The following is a 16,183-nucleotide window of genomic DNA, read 5'->3' on the forward strand; positions in this document are numbered from 1 at the left end:
ACTCGTTTATGTCAGCTCCCCATTGAAATGCTATTTATTAGTGGCACTAGATAAAATAATTTAAACTTGCAAACTCATGGGGTTGAAGAGAACAGAAGAGATGAGAGTGAGTGATAGTCAACAAAATTTTAGAAAAATGCAAACAAATAAATGAGTGATAAACTGAGTTGGCAGAATGGAGAAAAAGGAAGCCTAGAGCCTTCAAGTAACCATGTAATTCAAGCCATAGCCCTCCAGAAGGACTTGAGATTCGGAGGTATGAAGTACCTCATAGAGTGTAGAATAAGGAATAGGTCTAAAAAACAGGAGAATTGCTTGAAATTCTATAGAAAGAGAAATAAGATTGCCAGTTCACTTCATCCACACTTCATAGCCAAGCAATTACCCCTGCACACACCCCAGTGGGAGATTGGAGGTTTACTTTCTGAAAAAATTGAACCAGAGAAGCTCTGAACTCCGAACTGCCCGGTACACAGGGTCAAGAAATAAGATGCCTTACCGAAAACGAGGGGATTCAGTTAAAGTCCAACATACCAACACTGAATTCCCCCAACCGCTTTTTCCTACTCTCAGAATGGGATCTAGATTATATTCCTAGGCAGAAGATTGGAGGATTCCCTCTGGAGAAATATAGTCCCAGCAATGAGAACTACTGGGATTGACGTGTGCCCCACAGAAAGGGCTAGGCTTCAATCCTCACTCGCTCTACAGTGAAACCCCCCCCCCCCCCCCAGTCAGCAAGCACTGCATAGACTATCTGATGAGCTTTTACAGTCTCATTCATAATGCCGTGAATGTTTTTTCAAACCTAAAAGAAAAAGGAGGAAGAAGAAGAAAGAAACCCAGAAGTAACAGAAAGTAGGGAAAGAGCAGATGACAAAATACTACTGCTGCTAATAACAATAAGAAGAAAAGAAGAAGGAGGAGGAGGAGAAGGAGAAGAAGAAAAGAAGAATTAGGGGATAACAGTTTTCATATTGAAAGGCCTCACAATGTGCCCAGCACAATGAATGAAAAACACCAAAACAGAGGCTTAGCACTGTGAACTTTTAAAATACTGGGGTTTGGGGCGCCTGGGTGGCGCAGTCGGTTAAGCGTCCGACTTCAGCCAGGTCACGATCTCGCGGTCCGTGAGTTCGAGCCCCGCGTCAGGCTCTGGGCTGATGGCTCAGAGCCTGGAGCCTGTTTCCGATTCTGTGTCTCCCTCTCTCTCTGCCCCTCCCCCGTTCATGCTCTGTCTCTCTCTGTCGCAAAAATAAATAAACGTTGAAAAAAAAAAATTAAGAAAAAAAAAAATACTGGGGTTAAAGAATAAAATCCCAAAAACATCCAGAAAGAAGAATCAACTCACATACAAAGGATCAAGAATCAGAATGTTACCAGGTTTCTCAGTTCCCATATGCACAGTTAAATGGCACTGAAACAGGGCACGCCTGGGTGGCTCAGTCGGTTAAGCGTCCGACTTCAGCTCAGGTCATCATCTCGTGGTTTGTGAGTTCGAGCCCCACATCAGGCTCTGTGCTGACAGCTCAGAGCCTGGAGCCTGCTTTGGATTCTGTGTTTCCCTCTCTCTCTGCCCCTCCCCCACTTGTACTCTGTCTCTCTCTCAAAATAAATAAACATAATAATTAAAAAAATTTTTTTAAATAAAAAAAAATAAATGGCAGTGAAACATTATTTTAGAAATTTTCAAGGGAAATTATTTCAGCCTTGGATTCTATACCCAGACAAACTATCATTCAAGTGTGAGAATAGAATAAAGGTATTTTTAAATATTCAAGGTGTCAAAAAAGATGCCTCCCATGTTCCCCTTTCCCAGAAAACTGTTACAGGATATGCACTACCATGATGAGGCAGTAAATCAAGAGAGAAGTCATGAGATCTAAAACAACAGCTTTGACACAGAAGAGATGATGGGGAAGGAAAGTTCTGAGAAGGGAGCAGTGGAGAAGGCCCCGAGAGCAGCAAGTTCAGAATGGAACAGAGAAGAGGGGTGCTTCCAAGGGGGAAATGGACCTGGTAGGTTATGTGGTGTATTTAATCAGACTGAGAAGAATTTTAAGGTTTTGTTCTAGTTTAGGGGGGATCTAGTGATAAGTATATAAGTACTCAACAATTAACACTGTCTTCAAGATAGGTACCCAACAACTAGGAAAAATGACAATTATCAGTTTAGGAAAAGCAAACCCAAAAAAGTACAAAAAAGGAATAGTATGTTGTTACATGGCTTAGCAGTGAAAAGTATTTCTGCATATATAATAAGGTAAGCACTAAATATTGAGCTAACAAAAATTGTGATATTTAATATCTTACGGGTGAAGAGAAGTATATTTGGGAGGGTAGAGAGTTAAATCCTCACATTCTTTACGAGAAAGTCATAGGTGATGTATGGATGAGGGGATAAAATGTTTGTGTAAGGGAAGAGTAATATAAAATCTAAATTTTCATTTTTCATAGTAGGAACACAGTAGATGATGTTTAAAACTGAGAAGAATAGGAAATAATAGGAAAATTAATATAATCACACTATTTAGAAATATGAAGAAGTTGTTACTGAAGAGCAAAGAATTTGCTTTTTCATTATAAGCCTTATAGCAGTTTAGACTTACTAAACAGTACATGTACTTTATTTTTAAATTTTAATATATATATGTATTATGTGTGAATTTTTTTGGTTTTATATGTTGAAAATTAAAAGGTGACATGGTAGAAAGAATTTGGAGTTGTTATTAAGAAATCATAGCTAAGGGGCACCTGGGTGGCTCAATCAGTTAAGCATCTGACTTTGGCTCACGCGCGGTTCATGGGTTTGAGACCCGTGTTGAGCTCTGTGCTGACAGCTCAGAGCCTGGAGCCTGCTTTGGATTCTGTGTCTCCTCCTCTCTCTGCCCCTCCCCTGGTTCCGCTCTCTCTCTCTCTCAAAAATAAATAAACCTTAAAAAAATTTGTTTGAAGAAATTCTAGCCTAAAAAAGAAAAGAAACTCTAGCCTCGTAAAATCAAAAACCAAGAAACAGCAAGTGTTGACAAGGATGTGGAGAAAAAGGAACCCACATGCACTGGTGGAGGGAATTCAAACTGGTGCAGCCACTGTGGAAAACAGTATGGAGGTTTCTCAAAAAATTAAAAACAGAACTACCATATGATCCAGCTCCACTACTGGGTATTACCCAAAGAAAACAAAAATACTAATTCAAAAAGATATATGCGTCCAATGTTTATTGCAGCATTATTTACAGTAGCCAAGATAGGAAAGCAGTATACACATACACACAATGGAATGTAAGATGTGAGACACACACACACACACACACACACACAGGAATAGTACTCAGCCATAAAAAGGAGAGATCTTGCCATATGCAACAACATGGATGGACCTAAGTGAAATAAGTCCGTCAGAGAAAGACAAATACCATATGATTTCACTCATATTTGGAATTTTAGAAACAAATGAACATAGCAAAAAGAGAGAAACAAAAACAGACCGAAATACAGAGAAACAGAGAACATTAACTGGTGGTTGCCAGAGGGAAGGTGGCTGGGGGATGGGTAAAATAGGTGATGGGGATTAAGAGTACACTTATTGTGGTAAGCACCCGAATAACGTATAGAATTGTTGAATCGGAAAAATGAATGTAGAATGCACAAATGTTGAATGTTGAATGTAGTTAACATAACAAGTATGTTAATTATACTTGGATTTGAAAAAGTTAAAAAAAATTTTAAATCCAGCCTTGGCTTGGTCCCTGATCAGCTGTGACCTTGGGCAGGACACTTGCCTTACTGAGCCTTGTTTCTTCATTTATGAAAGGAAGGAGGTTGGAAAAATGGTCTCCAGGGTCTCTTTAAGATATAATGTCCTAGGATTCTGCGATTAAAAAATGATAATGCTATACAGCAAATGCAGGGTTAAGACCTGGGTAGAGGCTTAGAATTCCCACATTTTCCTTTTTTGGTTGAAATCAGACTTGAAGAAAAAGTTTTGTTGTGGTCTGTGAAAAGAATTCAACACCCACCTTCCATTGTGGAGCCTGCAGCAGGCAATTGACTATGTACTGGCTCAGGGACACATAGCTTAGTGTTATTTCAGTATGGGTGTGTGTGTGTGTATGTGTGTGTGTTTTTTTGATATTTAATATTTTTCAGTATGAATCACAGGTGAAATTTCCATGCCATGTGTAAACAATTTCACTTTTTTATTGAAACAATGAATTCAGGAATGTCACATTGGGATATCAGCCATTTTACTTTTATCAATGTATGGAAAAAATGCTTTTATACTAATATAAGAAATGATGTCATTTAATATGGAGTAGATCTTATAATTCAAGGTCAACAAATCTCAGGAGGTGATTTAGGTCACCAAGCTAGCTTTGGAAAAGGAAAAGAATATTTTCCCTTTGTCTTCTCAAGTATTTCAACCAATTTTCTTCTCAGACTTTGGGGTAGATGGTGGAATAACATGGTTGTGAGAACGAGGCTCTAGCTAATAGTATCTCTGCTATGAAAACATGCAGTCCTGGAGAATTTATTTCCCCTTTCTGGGCTTCAGTTTCCCCATCTGCAAAAGAAAAGGATTGCCTTAAATAATATTCAAAATACCTTTGAGTTTTAACATTCTCTGTTTCTACTTCCTTATTTTTTGTGTATATTCAGACCATTCGAGAGATCTGGTTAGGCTTGGGGGTTTTCCTTTAGCGGTTCAGGGTAGTGAGAGTAAATTCTGTTAGTGTCACTCACACTTAAGTAAAAAAATCAGTGAAGTAGTAGATACAAACAAAAGAAAAGTTTGATTTTGTTGTTATTGGTAGCGGTTTTATTGTTTGTTTCTTTTTTTAAGATTTTTTTTTATCTTTAAGTAATCTCTCCATCCAATGTGGGGCTCGAACTCACAACCCCGAGATCGAGAGTCGCATGCTCTACTGACTGAGCCAGCCAGGTGCCCTAGTAGTGGTTTTATTTTTTAAGAGAGGAAAATATTTAGAAGTTTGGCTTAGCCACTTTTAAATTTAGGTGCTGGAAAAGTAAAACTTCAAGACTGATTATCTTTCATGTTAGTACACCAGTATACAGCTTACAAAGTACTTTCTTCATATATATCACATCATTTGAAAAATACATTTCCACAGGGCCTTGTACATTTGTTGTGTATTTTTTTTAACATTTATTCATTTTTGAGACAGAGAGAGACAGAGCATGAATGGGGGAAGGTCAGAGAGAGGGAGACACAGAATCTGAAACAGGCTCCAGGCTCTGAGCTGTCAGCACAGAGCCCGACGCGGGGCTCGAACTCACGGACCGCGAGATCATGACCTGAGCCGAAGTCAGACACCCAACCAACTGAGCCACCCAGGCGCCCCTATTGTGTATTTTTTTTAACGTTTATTTATTTTTGAGAAGAGAGAGACAGAGCATGAGCAGGGGAGGAGAGAGAAAGAGGGAGACACAGAATCTGAAACAGGCTTCAGGCTCTGAGCTGTCAGCACAGAGCCTGACGCGGGGCTCGAACTCATGGACCTCGAGATCATGACCTGAGCCAAAGTCGGACGCTTAACCAACTCAGCCACCCAGGCGCCTCCATTTATTGTGCATTTAATGTTGTGTGTGTGTGTGTGTGTGTGTGTGAGAGAGAGAGAGAGAGAGAGAGAGCACGTGTATGAATATGCACATATATTTAGATCGCTGTTGTGACCAGTTAAAAGCAAGAGGTAGTCAGAGACAGAGTTAGAGAAGGCAAGGAATAGACAGATGAAAACCATTAGCAAGTTGCCCAAGGTACATAGAAGGACCTAATTTTAGAAAATCAACTCTAGCAGAAATAAGTAAAACTAAGACCAGATCCATCCACAGGCCATAGTTTCCTCATACCAGCTCTACAGCTGTAAGTCCTGGTTCTGGACAAGAGGAAAGTTAGGAATGAGAGAAAAACAGAGCACAGCTTCTATCAAAAGTGGCTTGCTATTTATTTGTTTAATAAGCATTAACCGAGCCCTAGCACTGTCAGACACTGTTGGAAATTAGAGAGGAGCACGACATTGCCCTTGGTTATACAAAGGGGAAGGTCAGGGAAAGAAGGGCTGAATGTGCCCAGAGTATCTACTGCCAGCCTTCAGTATCGAAAACCAAATACTGGTTTTGCAGTATGTGTCCCTGGAGTTAACGTCAGCAAACCCTGTAGGGCTCTTTGAAATGTGCTAATTCCATACGTGGCCATTCCTTGTCTTCTCTAACTTTAGGAGGCAAGGAAGCAGGAGAGGAAGAGGCTACCTTTTAAATACCATCCTGGGGGTGCCTGGGTGGCTCAGTCGGTTGGGCGTCTGACTTCAGCTCAGGTCACGATCTCGCGGTTCGTGAGTTCGAGCCCCGAGTCGGGCTCTGGGCTGATGGCTCAGAGCCTGGAGCCTGTTTCGGATGCTGTGACTTCCTCTCTCTCTGCCCCTTCCCCGTTCATGCTCTGTCTCTCTGTCTCAAAAATAAATAAAACGTTAAAAAAAATTTTTTTTTAATAAATAAATAAATAAATACCATCTTGAAAGTATGGTCAACAATATTGGAATCGTACATTTACATTTCCTCTCTGAGAGTTCAAAAGAAGAAAAAACTTAGTGAATGGATCGTGTTTGGGAAGCATTGCCTAGTATCTGCCAGAATTTGTTTTAATTCTGTTTTTCCACCTTTGCAGCTAAGATATCAACATGGACTAGGGACTCCAGACTTGAGGCAAACCCTCCCTAACCTGAAAAACTTCATGGAGCATGGACTAATGGTCAGGTGGTGAGTACCTTTATCTCTGACACCCAGAACCTGGAACGTGGATAATAATCGGAGAAACTTTCCTGGCTTCCTCATCACTCCACACGTGCTTTCTTTGCTAAGATACCTGAAGGAAAGGAAAGGCAGCCATTGTACATGTGTGTGTCTACACCCCAGTCTGGCTTAGTGGAGTGAGGCACCCTCTGGAAGGGCACAGGTTTGAGGGGGTACTGTTTGAACACTGGGAGGTTGGCTGGGCAAGGAATCCTTGAGCGTATTGCTGAGGCAGAGACTGGGGGACAGCCAATGTGATCCACAGAAGGGAGACAAGGAGCCCCTGGGGCTTCTTCGAAGAGCCAGCGAAGGACATAATGACAGCATGAGCTTCAGGATCAGTGGCTACGAGAGTTAAGGGAAGAAAGCAGACAACAAATAGGTCAGCTTGACGGACCCAGTCTGAGACCAGGAGGCCCATGCCAAAATGTTTCTTATATTTGATGTCAGTGCCTGTCGGACCATAAGGGCAAGTTGCTGTTTAAAAATGTTTTGACGGGACAGACAGAACTCCTTTACAAAGAGAAGGGGAGAGGGAAATTCTCTTGCAAAGAAGACATTAGCTTGATTCACCTGACTTACATGGAGAGCTGTTGGCTCCAGCCATTTAGTCATTCTTGAAGTTTGAATTCTCGGATGATGGGCAGGAACTTACAAAATCACGTAAATGGAAATCAAGCCTTAAGAGCTACAGAGCTGGAAGCAGTATAGTTTCTTCTAAAGAGCACTGGCTTCTCTTCCCACTTCTTTCTCCAGCCTGCTGGGTGAACTTGAAGTTTAACCTCTCTGAAACTTAATTTCCTCATCTGTAATCCCTGCCCTGCTCATCTCACCAGTGTGTGGTGAGACAGAAAAACTATCTGTAGGGAGGAAGGTATAAGATTGGTTTCATTTTCTTCTGTGCCAGAAGGATAGGCCTTGAGAGTAATGAGAAAGCGACGTCTTTAACTGACCTTTACTCTGACATCTTTTATTTTTGTCCTATGTGATCCTCAAAGTGCAAGTTCTGGATGTCTGATCTTAGATAGGACCCCTATTAAGCAAATGAACAATTGTTTAAAGAATTCTACTTAGAATATCAAAATATTTTATAAAAGCTTGGTACTGATATGGACCCATGTGCCCTGAGGCATTAGGAATAGGAATTGAGTCTTAATGTAAATAACGAGAGCCAGCAGACATTTACTTAGTGTTGTCTCTGTGTAAGGTTCTGTGATAGGCGCTCTGGAGAGTTAATAGGAAGTGTAAGGTTCAAGCCCTACACTCAAAGAATCTGTGATCTCATTGGAAACAAGATACGTAATTCATGAAAGGTTTCATAATGCAAATGATAAATAACCTAAGATAATTTTTTAATTTTTTTTTATTTTTTAAGTTTATGTATTTATTTTGAGAAAGGGGGGCGGGGGCAAGGGAGGGGCAGAGAGAGGGGGTTACAGAAAATCTCAAGCAGGCTCTGCACTGTCAGCACAGAGCCCAATCCAGGGCTCGAACTCACAAAACTGTGAGATCATGACCTGAACTGAAACCAAGAGCTGGATGCTTAACCAACTGAGCCCCCCAGGTGCCCCCCTAAAATAAGTTTTTTTAAAAGAAGCAACCCACAATACTACCTGACTAATCACTAAATGAATCTTGCTCAGTACAGCCGGCAAATTGTCCCAGTATTATTTACTGAAGAGTCTGTCTTTTGTCCACTGTTTGTTAATGCCATTTCTTTCATGTGCCAGGTTTACTTATATACATGAATCTGTTTCCAGGCTCCCAATTCTGCTCCTTTGTTTTATTTGTCTATCTGTGGGCTAATACCACATTTTTAACTATGACAAGATGTAATGTCTTTAAGTCATGTTGAGGTTTGAGGATACCCAATAAAAAGCATTCTTCCTCCCCCTGATATGTGGAGCCACTTAGAGGGGATATGCAAAAGACAGAGTCATAGAAGTCAAAGTGTCAGTTTCATTACTGAAAAAGCCTTTTGGAAAATGTGGATTCAGATCTAAAATAAAAAGGGTTTGCAAAAACATCACTCAATGTTTATTTTTGAGAGAGAGAGAGACAGACAGAGAGCACAAGTGAGGGAGGGGCAGAGAGAGAGGGAAACACAGAATCAGAAGCAGGCTCCAGGCTCCAAGCTGTCAGCACTGAGCCCGATGCGGGGCTCGAACCCACAAACTGTGAGATCATAACCTGAGCTGAAATCGGAAGCTTAACCAACTGAGCCACCCAGGCGCCCCTCATCACTCAATTTTTAAAAAAAATTTTTTTAACGTTTATTTATTTTTGAGACAGAGAGAGACAGAGCATGAATGGGGGAGGGTCAGAGGGAGTGGGAGACACAGAATCCGAAGCAGGCTCCAGGCTCTGAGCTGTCAGCACAGAGCCCAACGCAGGGCTTAAACTCACGGACTGCGAGATCATGACCTGAGCTGAAGTCGGACGCTTAACCGACTGAGCCACCCAGGCACCCCTCTCATCACTCAAAATAAAACTTCCCCTCACAGTCGCATCGTGAACTGGAGAACCCCAGGCTTTCCTCACAGAGGCAGGCCCTTGACCACTCTGCAGAGAGCAGTCACAGACTCCTATAGGAAACCAGATGGGGCTAAGCCAAGAGTACCCAAGTTTTACTTTTCCCCCTAAATTCACCCACCAGAAAAGGCCCTTCTCCTCGAAGAGAGAGAGAATGGAGAGAGGCCAGAAGTGCTACACCTAAATCATGTTCCTTCATAGCAAGGGAAAAGGAAGGTACCCCAACTTTCTTGATATCTGATAGGGTGAGGCTCCTACTTACAGTTCTTCAAAACTTTTGGTTTTTCCTAAGAATTGTATTTGCATGATTTGATACTATGATACCAAATCTTCCTTACTGTGAACTTGGTATCTCTTTATATGTTTTCTTTCCTTTTTTTTTTTTAAATATTTATTATTTTTGAGAGAGAGAGAGAGAGCGCGCGTGCATGAGCAGGGGAAGGGCAGATCCTCTGAAGTCTGCTCCACGCTGACAGCAGAGAGCCCAGTGCGGGGCTCGAACCCACAAACGTCAAGACCATGACCCAAGCCAAAGTTGGGTGCCCAGCTGACTGAGCCACCCAGGCGCCCCCATCCTGTTTTTTTTTTTTTTTAATCTTTATTTTTGAGAGAGAGAGAGTGTGTGAGCAGGGGAGGAACAGAAAGAGAGGGAGACACAGAATCCAAAGCAGGCTCCAGGCTCTGAGCTGTCGGCACAGAACCCGATGTGGGGCTCAAACTCATGAACCCACGAGATCATGACCTGAGCCGAAGTCAGACAGTTAACTGACTGAGCCACCCAGGAGCCCCCCGCCACCCTTTCTGTTTTTTAAAAATACCTCAATGAAGGTTTAAAATTTTCTTCGTAAGATCTTATACATCTTTTATTAGTAGCTTACCATTTTGGTTGCAATTATAAATTTTTCATTACAGCATCTAACTTCTTTGTGGCTAATACACAGGAATACCGCTGATTTTTATATTTTGAGAGTGTGTACAGCAACCTTGGTAACATTAATTCTGGTAGTTTGTCTTAGATTCTCTTAGATTTTCTATGTATACAATCAGTGTTTTAGTGAATGATGGCATTGTTTCTTCCTTCCAGTTTTTACTTATGTTGCTTTTTCTTGGCTTCCATTTTATTATGGAAGAGGAACACTGACAGTGAATACCCTTGTCTTATTCCTGACTTTACAGAGAATGCTTCTAACTTTTCACCATTAAGTACTGTATTTATTGCACGTTTGGATAGATAGCCTTTATTCGCAAAAGGAAGTTTCTCTCTATTCCTAGTGCAACTAAGAGTTGTTTTTTTAATCACGAAGGTATGTGGTTTGGGGGTTTTGTTCTCATTTTTTTATTGTCTGACAATCCCCATCACCTGTTTCACCCATCCTCCTCTCACCTCCCCTCTGGTGACCATCAGTTTGTTCTCTTATGGTTGAAGGTGTTTCAAGGGCGCCTGGGTGGCTTAGTCAGTTAAGTGTCTGACTTTTGATTTCAGCTCAGGTCATGATCTTGCAGTTCACGAGACTGAGCTCGATTGAACTCCGCTTCAGGCTCTGTGCTGACAGCCCAGAGCCTGCTTGGGATTCTGTCTCTCCCTCTCTCTCTGCCCCTCCCTTGCTCACGTGCTCGCTCTCTCTCTCTCTCTCTCTCGAAATAGATAAACTTAAAAAAAAAGTGTTTCTTGGTTTGTCTCTCTTATTTTTCCTTCGTGCATTTGTTTTGTTTCTCAAATTCCACATGTGAGTGAAATCATATGGTATTTGTTTTCCTCTGACTTACTTCGCTTAGTGTAATATATTCTAGCTGCGTCTACCTCATTGCAAATGGCAAGATCTCGTTCTTTTTTATGGCCAAATAGTATTCTATTGTGTGTTTGTGTGTGTATACTGAGTGTGTGTTTTTAATTTTATCAAATGCTTATTCTGAATCTATTGCGATAACACTATATTTGTTCTCCTTGTGTTAATTAGTGTTAATGCGTTTTCTAATGTTAAGCCATCTTTGCCTGCTGGGATGTACTCTATCTGGTCGTCATGTATTATTTTTTCCTATATTGTTACACTCATTTTGCTAATTTTTAGAATGTCTACCTCTGTGAACTGAGGTGAGGCTAGCCTAGAATTTTTCTTTCTCACATAATAATCCTTGTCTGATTGGGTAACAAGGTTTTAATAGCCTTATAAAATAAAGTAAGGATCTTTCCCTTCTTTTGTATTCTCTGGAACAGTTTATATAAGGTAAAAAAATCATCTATACAGCGAAGGTCTGATAGAACTTAGCAAAAACCTGGTGGTTTTTGTTTGTTGAGAGAGGAGGGTGCAGATTTTTAACTACTGATTTAGTGATTATAGTTCCATATATGTTCTATGTTTCCAATTTCCCATGAACTCACTCTAGTCTGATCTCCAGTGCAGTCGGTAGACGGAAACTCCTTTTATCTAGGTAGATATCTGCCGAACTCTGTGTTACAGAAAGGGCACTTTTCTGTCCTTATGCTGTTCCGCGACTGGCGTTTAGCCTTGCTTGAAGCTTTCTCTTTTCTTGGCTTCCTTGACGCTAACTACCCTCCCCTGGTTTTCCTCCCTTCAGCTGCTCTTTCTCTGCTCGTCATGTTCCTCCTCCTCTACTTGATCGTTAAAAAAGGAGCTCTCCGTGGCCCCATCTTAGGTCTTCCTCTCTTTTTTTCTCTCTACTCTCTTCTCATGTGATCTCATCCATTCCCTCAGCTTTGAAAATCGTCTATGCGCATATGACCCCCAGAGTTACATTTTCATCCAGACTCTCTCCTGACAACTGTGTGTAGCCAGAGATCGACTTAACACCACCCCCACCCCCGCAACCCCCTGTAGAGCATCACAGGCGCCTCAGCCTGGACATACCTGTAAGTGCCCTTCGTCTCTCTTCCTGTCAGCAAACGCTCACATCAGGGCATGATCCTTGATTCCCCTCGCACCAGATCTAGTCTGATTCATCAGCAGACCCCGTCATCTCTCCCTGCAAAGTGTATATCGAATCCGACCACCGCCCCCCGTGTCTACTACGGCCACCCCACTCCAGGGCACCACCTTCTCTTGCCCAACACTGCACTAGTCCAGTTTTTCTCCCTAACTTCACTCTTGTCCTGCCTCTCTTCATTCCCCACAGTAGCCAGAGTGGCCTTTTTACATTTCAGCTGTATCTTAATTCCTCCCTGCTCTCAGTGGCTAAAATAAAATTCAGGCTCTTTTCCATGGTCTTCCTGCCCCCTGCCTCCCCACTGCCTCCTCTGACACCACTCTCCCCTCTTCTCGCAGACGGTCGCTGTCTGGCCTGTCTTGTTACATGAACAAGTTCTTTTCTGACCCGCTGCTCCTCTTCCTTCTACCACCGTTCTCATCTACCCCCTCATATGGAGGGGACAGTCTTAGAAAAGGCACAGTAGCTTTATTGGCAAAGGACAGACCACCTTGGCTATCGTACATGCTCACATTAGGAACAGAGAGCTTATATAATTTGGGAACCCTTTTCAAGAAAAAGAATACAAAACTACAAATACAAAATTAGAAAAAATGTAAATACTTGGGGCTCCTGGGTGGCTCAGTCGGTTGGGTGTCCTACTTTGGCTCAGGTCATGATCTCACGGTCTGTGGGTTCGAGCCCCACGTCGGGCTCTGTGCTGACAGCTCGGAGCCCTGGAGCCTGCTTCGGATTCTGTGTCTCCCTCTCTCTCTGCCCCTCCCCTGCTCATGCTCTGTCTCTCTCTCTGTGTCTCAAAAATAAATAAAAACATTAGAAAAAGAAAAAGAAAAAATGTAAATACTTAAAATGAAAAACAAAGTGGCAACAAATTACTGGAACTTGAGAGATTGGATTCCTTTCTTCTGAGATCTCGTTAGAGAGAGATGTTCGTATAGAAATGCTTCCACATTGCAACCCGCCTGCCCTTCCCCTCCTAAAACACTGACATTTCCAGCAATTCTCACTTCTAAGGTACAGAGGAAATAAATGACTTTCCAAACGTGGTTGACCCGTGAACCTATAGCAATAAAACTAGAATCTGGGCCTCCTGGCACTGATGTAGTGAACCCATTGAGCCCTAAACTCACACATTTCTGCAGTGCCCCTCCATGCCAGCATTCACATTAACGCTGAGTGAGTAGCAGGTACCCCTTTATGGTGCTGTCATGAAGAATGGGCTACAAGGTAGATCCGAAATACCACCAAATGAGCGCTACCGAATAATTCCAAGCAAAAACCACTACAGGAAGCCAGCCTGGAAGTTACAAATGCAAACAAAGCTGGAGCGAGCACTTTTAGCCTCTGAGGAAATCTGAGAATTTCCGAGAGCGACCGTGGACTGAGGACTTCCCTCCCAAGCCTGTGCTCCTTAGGGCAGAGGGTAAAAAAACTCACACTCCCGAGGGAGCCTCTTACATCTTTTGTAAAAGAAAACACTTCCATTTTCTGTGCGGTTGTTACCATTCACAGACTGGTCCCTGCGGAAGCAGATTTGCTGTGTGTGCTTTTGGATTCCAAACTGGCGGAGGAGGGTCGGTGCGGCCGCTGACTCCCTCCTCATGGTAGGCTTCAAAGCCGTGTGACGGCTTGTTTGTTTGGTTTTTTAAAAGACAACGTTATGAAAATTTCCTGAGTGACGTGATTTTTCTCTTCCGCGTTACAGGATTCTGATCTAATATCAAAAGCAGCTACCTGCTTCATCCTAAAACTGACATGTTTTCCTCACGAGAGGGTTAGGTGGAGCACGGTCTGAGTGCATTATGCTAGGTCTTTCCAAAAGGAGCCGCAATTTTCTCATCCTCAGATCACCAACCCCATTGTAACTGCCAAGCAACACAACTTTGAAAAGTAGACTTTCAAGTCACAGGTTGTGCTCTTGAGTGTTTTGGTTAAAAGCCACCAGCGTGCCATTTAAACATACCGTCTTACTTTTGCTACCGACTGCCAAGTCCAAGGTTCAAATTGACATGCACACGCTCAGCTGATGCGAGTGCTGAATTACGGTCGGGGAAGAATGTCGATGGAAGCTGCTACTTGACGCCTGCCAGTAAGACGATAAGTTGCAAACCGAGTTGGAGAGATTATGTGCTGTGGTTGTTGTGAACGGGCTGTGTGATGGGGCCCCGGCATTCAGGTCCCGGGACAGACTATGTCTCTCCTCTGTTCTCTCACCCCTTCTCCCCTGACCTCCAGATAGACCACGTTCATTTCTGACCTCAGTTCTTTACTCAGACAAGTTCCCACTGCCTAGAAGAGCCTGCCCTTGCCTCCGCTCTGCCCAAATGTTGCTCTCTCACTTTAAGATCCAGCTCACATCCTGCGTCATTCATTCATTCACTCTACAGGCACAGTGGCAGATACCGAGATAAATATATATTCCCTCAAGAGCATAGGTTCACTTCTCCCACCAAGTCTTAGCCACTAGGCTCTTGAGCAGCTGGAGGGTGGGGACTGTGTCTTCCTCATCCTGATATCAGCCTGCTATCAGGGAAGCCTAAAATTATGTGAGTAAACGAACTAGCCATCGTCTTATTCTATCCATGGAATATACTCCTTGAACATTCGGAGGAAGTCATTGGCTTCCTTGTGGGGGCTGTGGGTGAGACCTGAGACCTGAACAAGCCTTCATTAATGAGACAGCATTTAGGGGACCTGGAGCAAAAGAAGGATTTGGACGTGTGAAGGTTGGGGAATAGGATCGGGCAGGTCAAGGAAATAGTTGCCCAGTTATACCGAGCCTGGAAAGACTATGGGTCGGAATACCGACCCCACCACTTACCGTCTTTGTAATTTCAAACAAGTTTAAGCCGTCAGCTTATATTTATCTGTAAGATGGAGTCAGTAGTGCCTGCCTGACAGAGTTGCTGCGAGGATTAAATATATAAAGTCTAGCATACTGCCTCGCACACAGCAGTGGTCACTGAGTGGTAGCGGTCGTTGTAAAAAAGTAGTGGATAATTGAGTCACAGTTTTTATCTACACTGTAAAACGTTAATCCATTCTTTGTTAGAGGTGTTTCGTTTTTCCTTTAAAATCTACAAACAGGTATAGAAAATGGTTCCCGGCTCACATTTTTTAATAGCGGCTCATGCCATCTTGTATGTTAATGCTGCAAAATAATCATCTTCCCCCACTTGCTTTCCTTAAGTCCTTTAGAAAAGTCCTTCTGAAGCCATCGAGATAAATACCCTACAAATCTGTTTGCCTACCTACTTTTTCTGGTACCTACCTTCTTAGGTACCTCTCACATGGAGTTAGAAGTTACAAATAGTAAATCTCTTATTTGCATAATGTTCCATGTTTTTATTTAAGTTTGCTAGAACCCTGTGGGGGAGGCAGGCCAAAGCTGATGGGCACTATTTCACAGATCAGAAAACCAAACCTTAGAAACGTGGAGTGGTCTGCCAAGGTCACATGCTCCTAAGTGATGGGGGTAAGGCCAGAAACCCAGATATCTGACTCCAAGTCCCTTGTTCTTTTCACCACACCATGCCGCCCCTTCTTCGTCAGTGGCTCTTCTCCTTCTCTGCCCTTTCCCAGCTCTCCTATCTCTGCATCATTTAATTTCTAGCACCTATTACCTTCCACAGGGAAATCCACCAAAGTCAAGTCCAGACATGCACACGCCACAATATGGAGGCAGTGGGTTCTGGTGAAAACTTTCTTTGTAGCTTATCCTGCCCCATTTACTCAGAGAGGTAGGAAACTGAGAGTCATAAAACTTGGTGAAGAATGTGAGAACTTAAGACCAAAAGAAACAAAATGATTATATGTTTCAAATCTACTAATGAAGAAACAAGAAAACTGATGGAAGCACATGGGTTAGCCTAAACCATAACCTTTGCCCCCAGTGTTTG

General features: G+C 42.6%; 1 protein-coding gene across 1 annotated transcript in view; it reads left to right on the forward strand.

Moving 5' to 3' along the window:
- UVRAG (UV radiation resistance associated) overlaps positions 1-16,183 on the forward strand; it is a 299,395-nt gene that overhangs the window by 265,514 nt on the left and 17,698 nt on the right. Inside the window, exon 14 of the mRNA XM_086678352.1 lies at positions 6,685-6,776. Coding sequence (XP_086534478.1) covers positions 6,685-6,776 — 92 coding nt within the window. The remainder of the gene's footprint in view (positions 1-6,684; positions 6,777-16,183) is intronic.

Source organism: Puma concolor, chromosome D1 (genome assembly GCF_028749965.1).
Source record: "Puma concolor isolate L17-30 chromosome D1, mPumCon1.1.hap2, whole genome shotgun sequence".
NCBI lineage: Eukaryota > Metazoa > Chordata > Mammalia > Carnivora > Felidae > Puma > Puma concolor.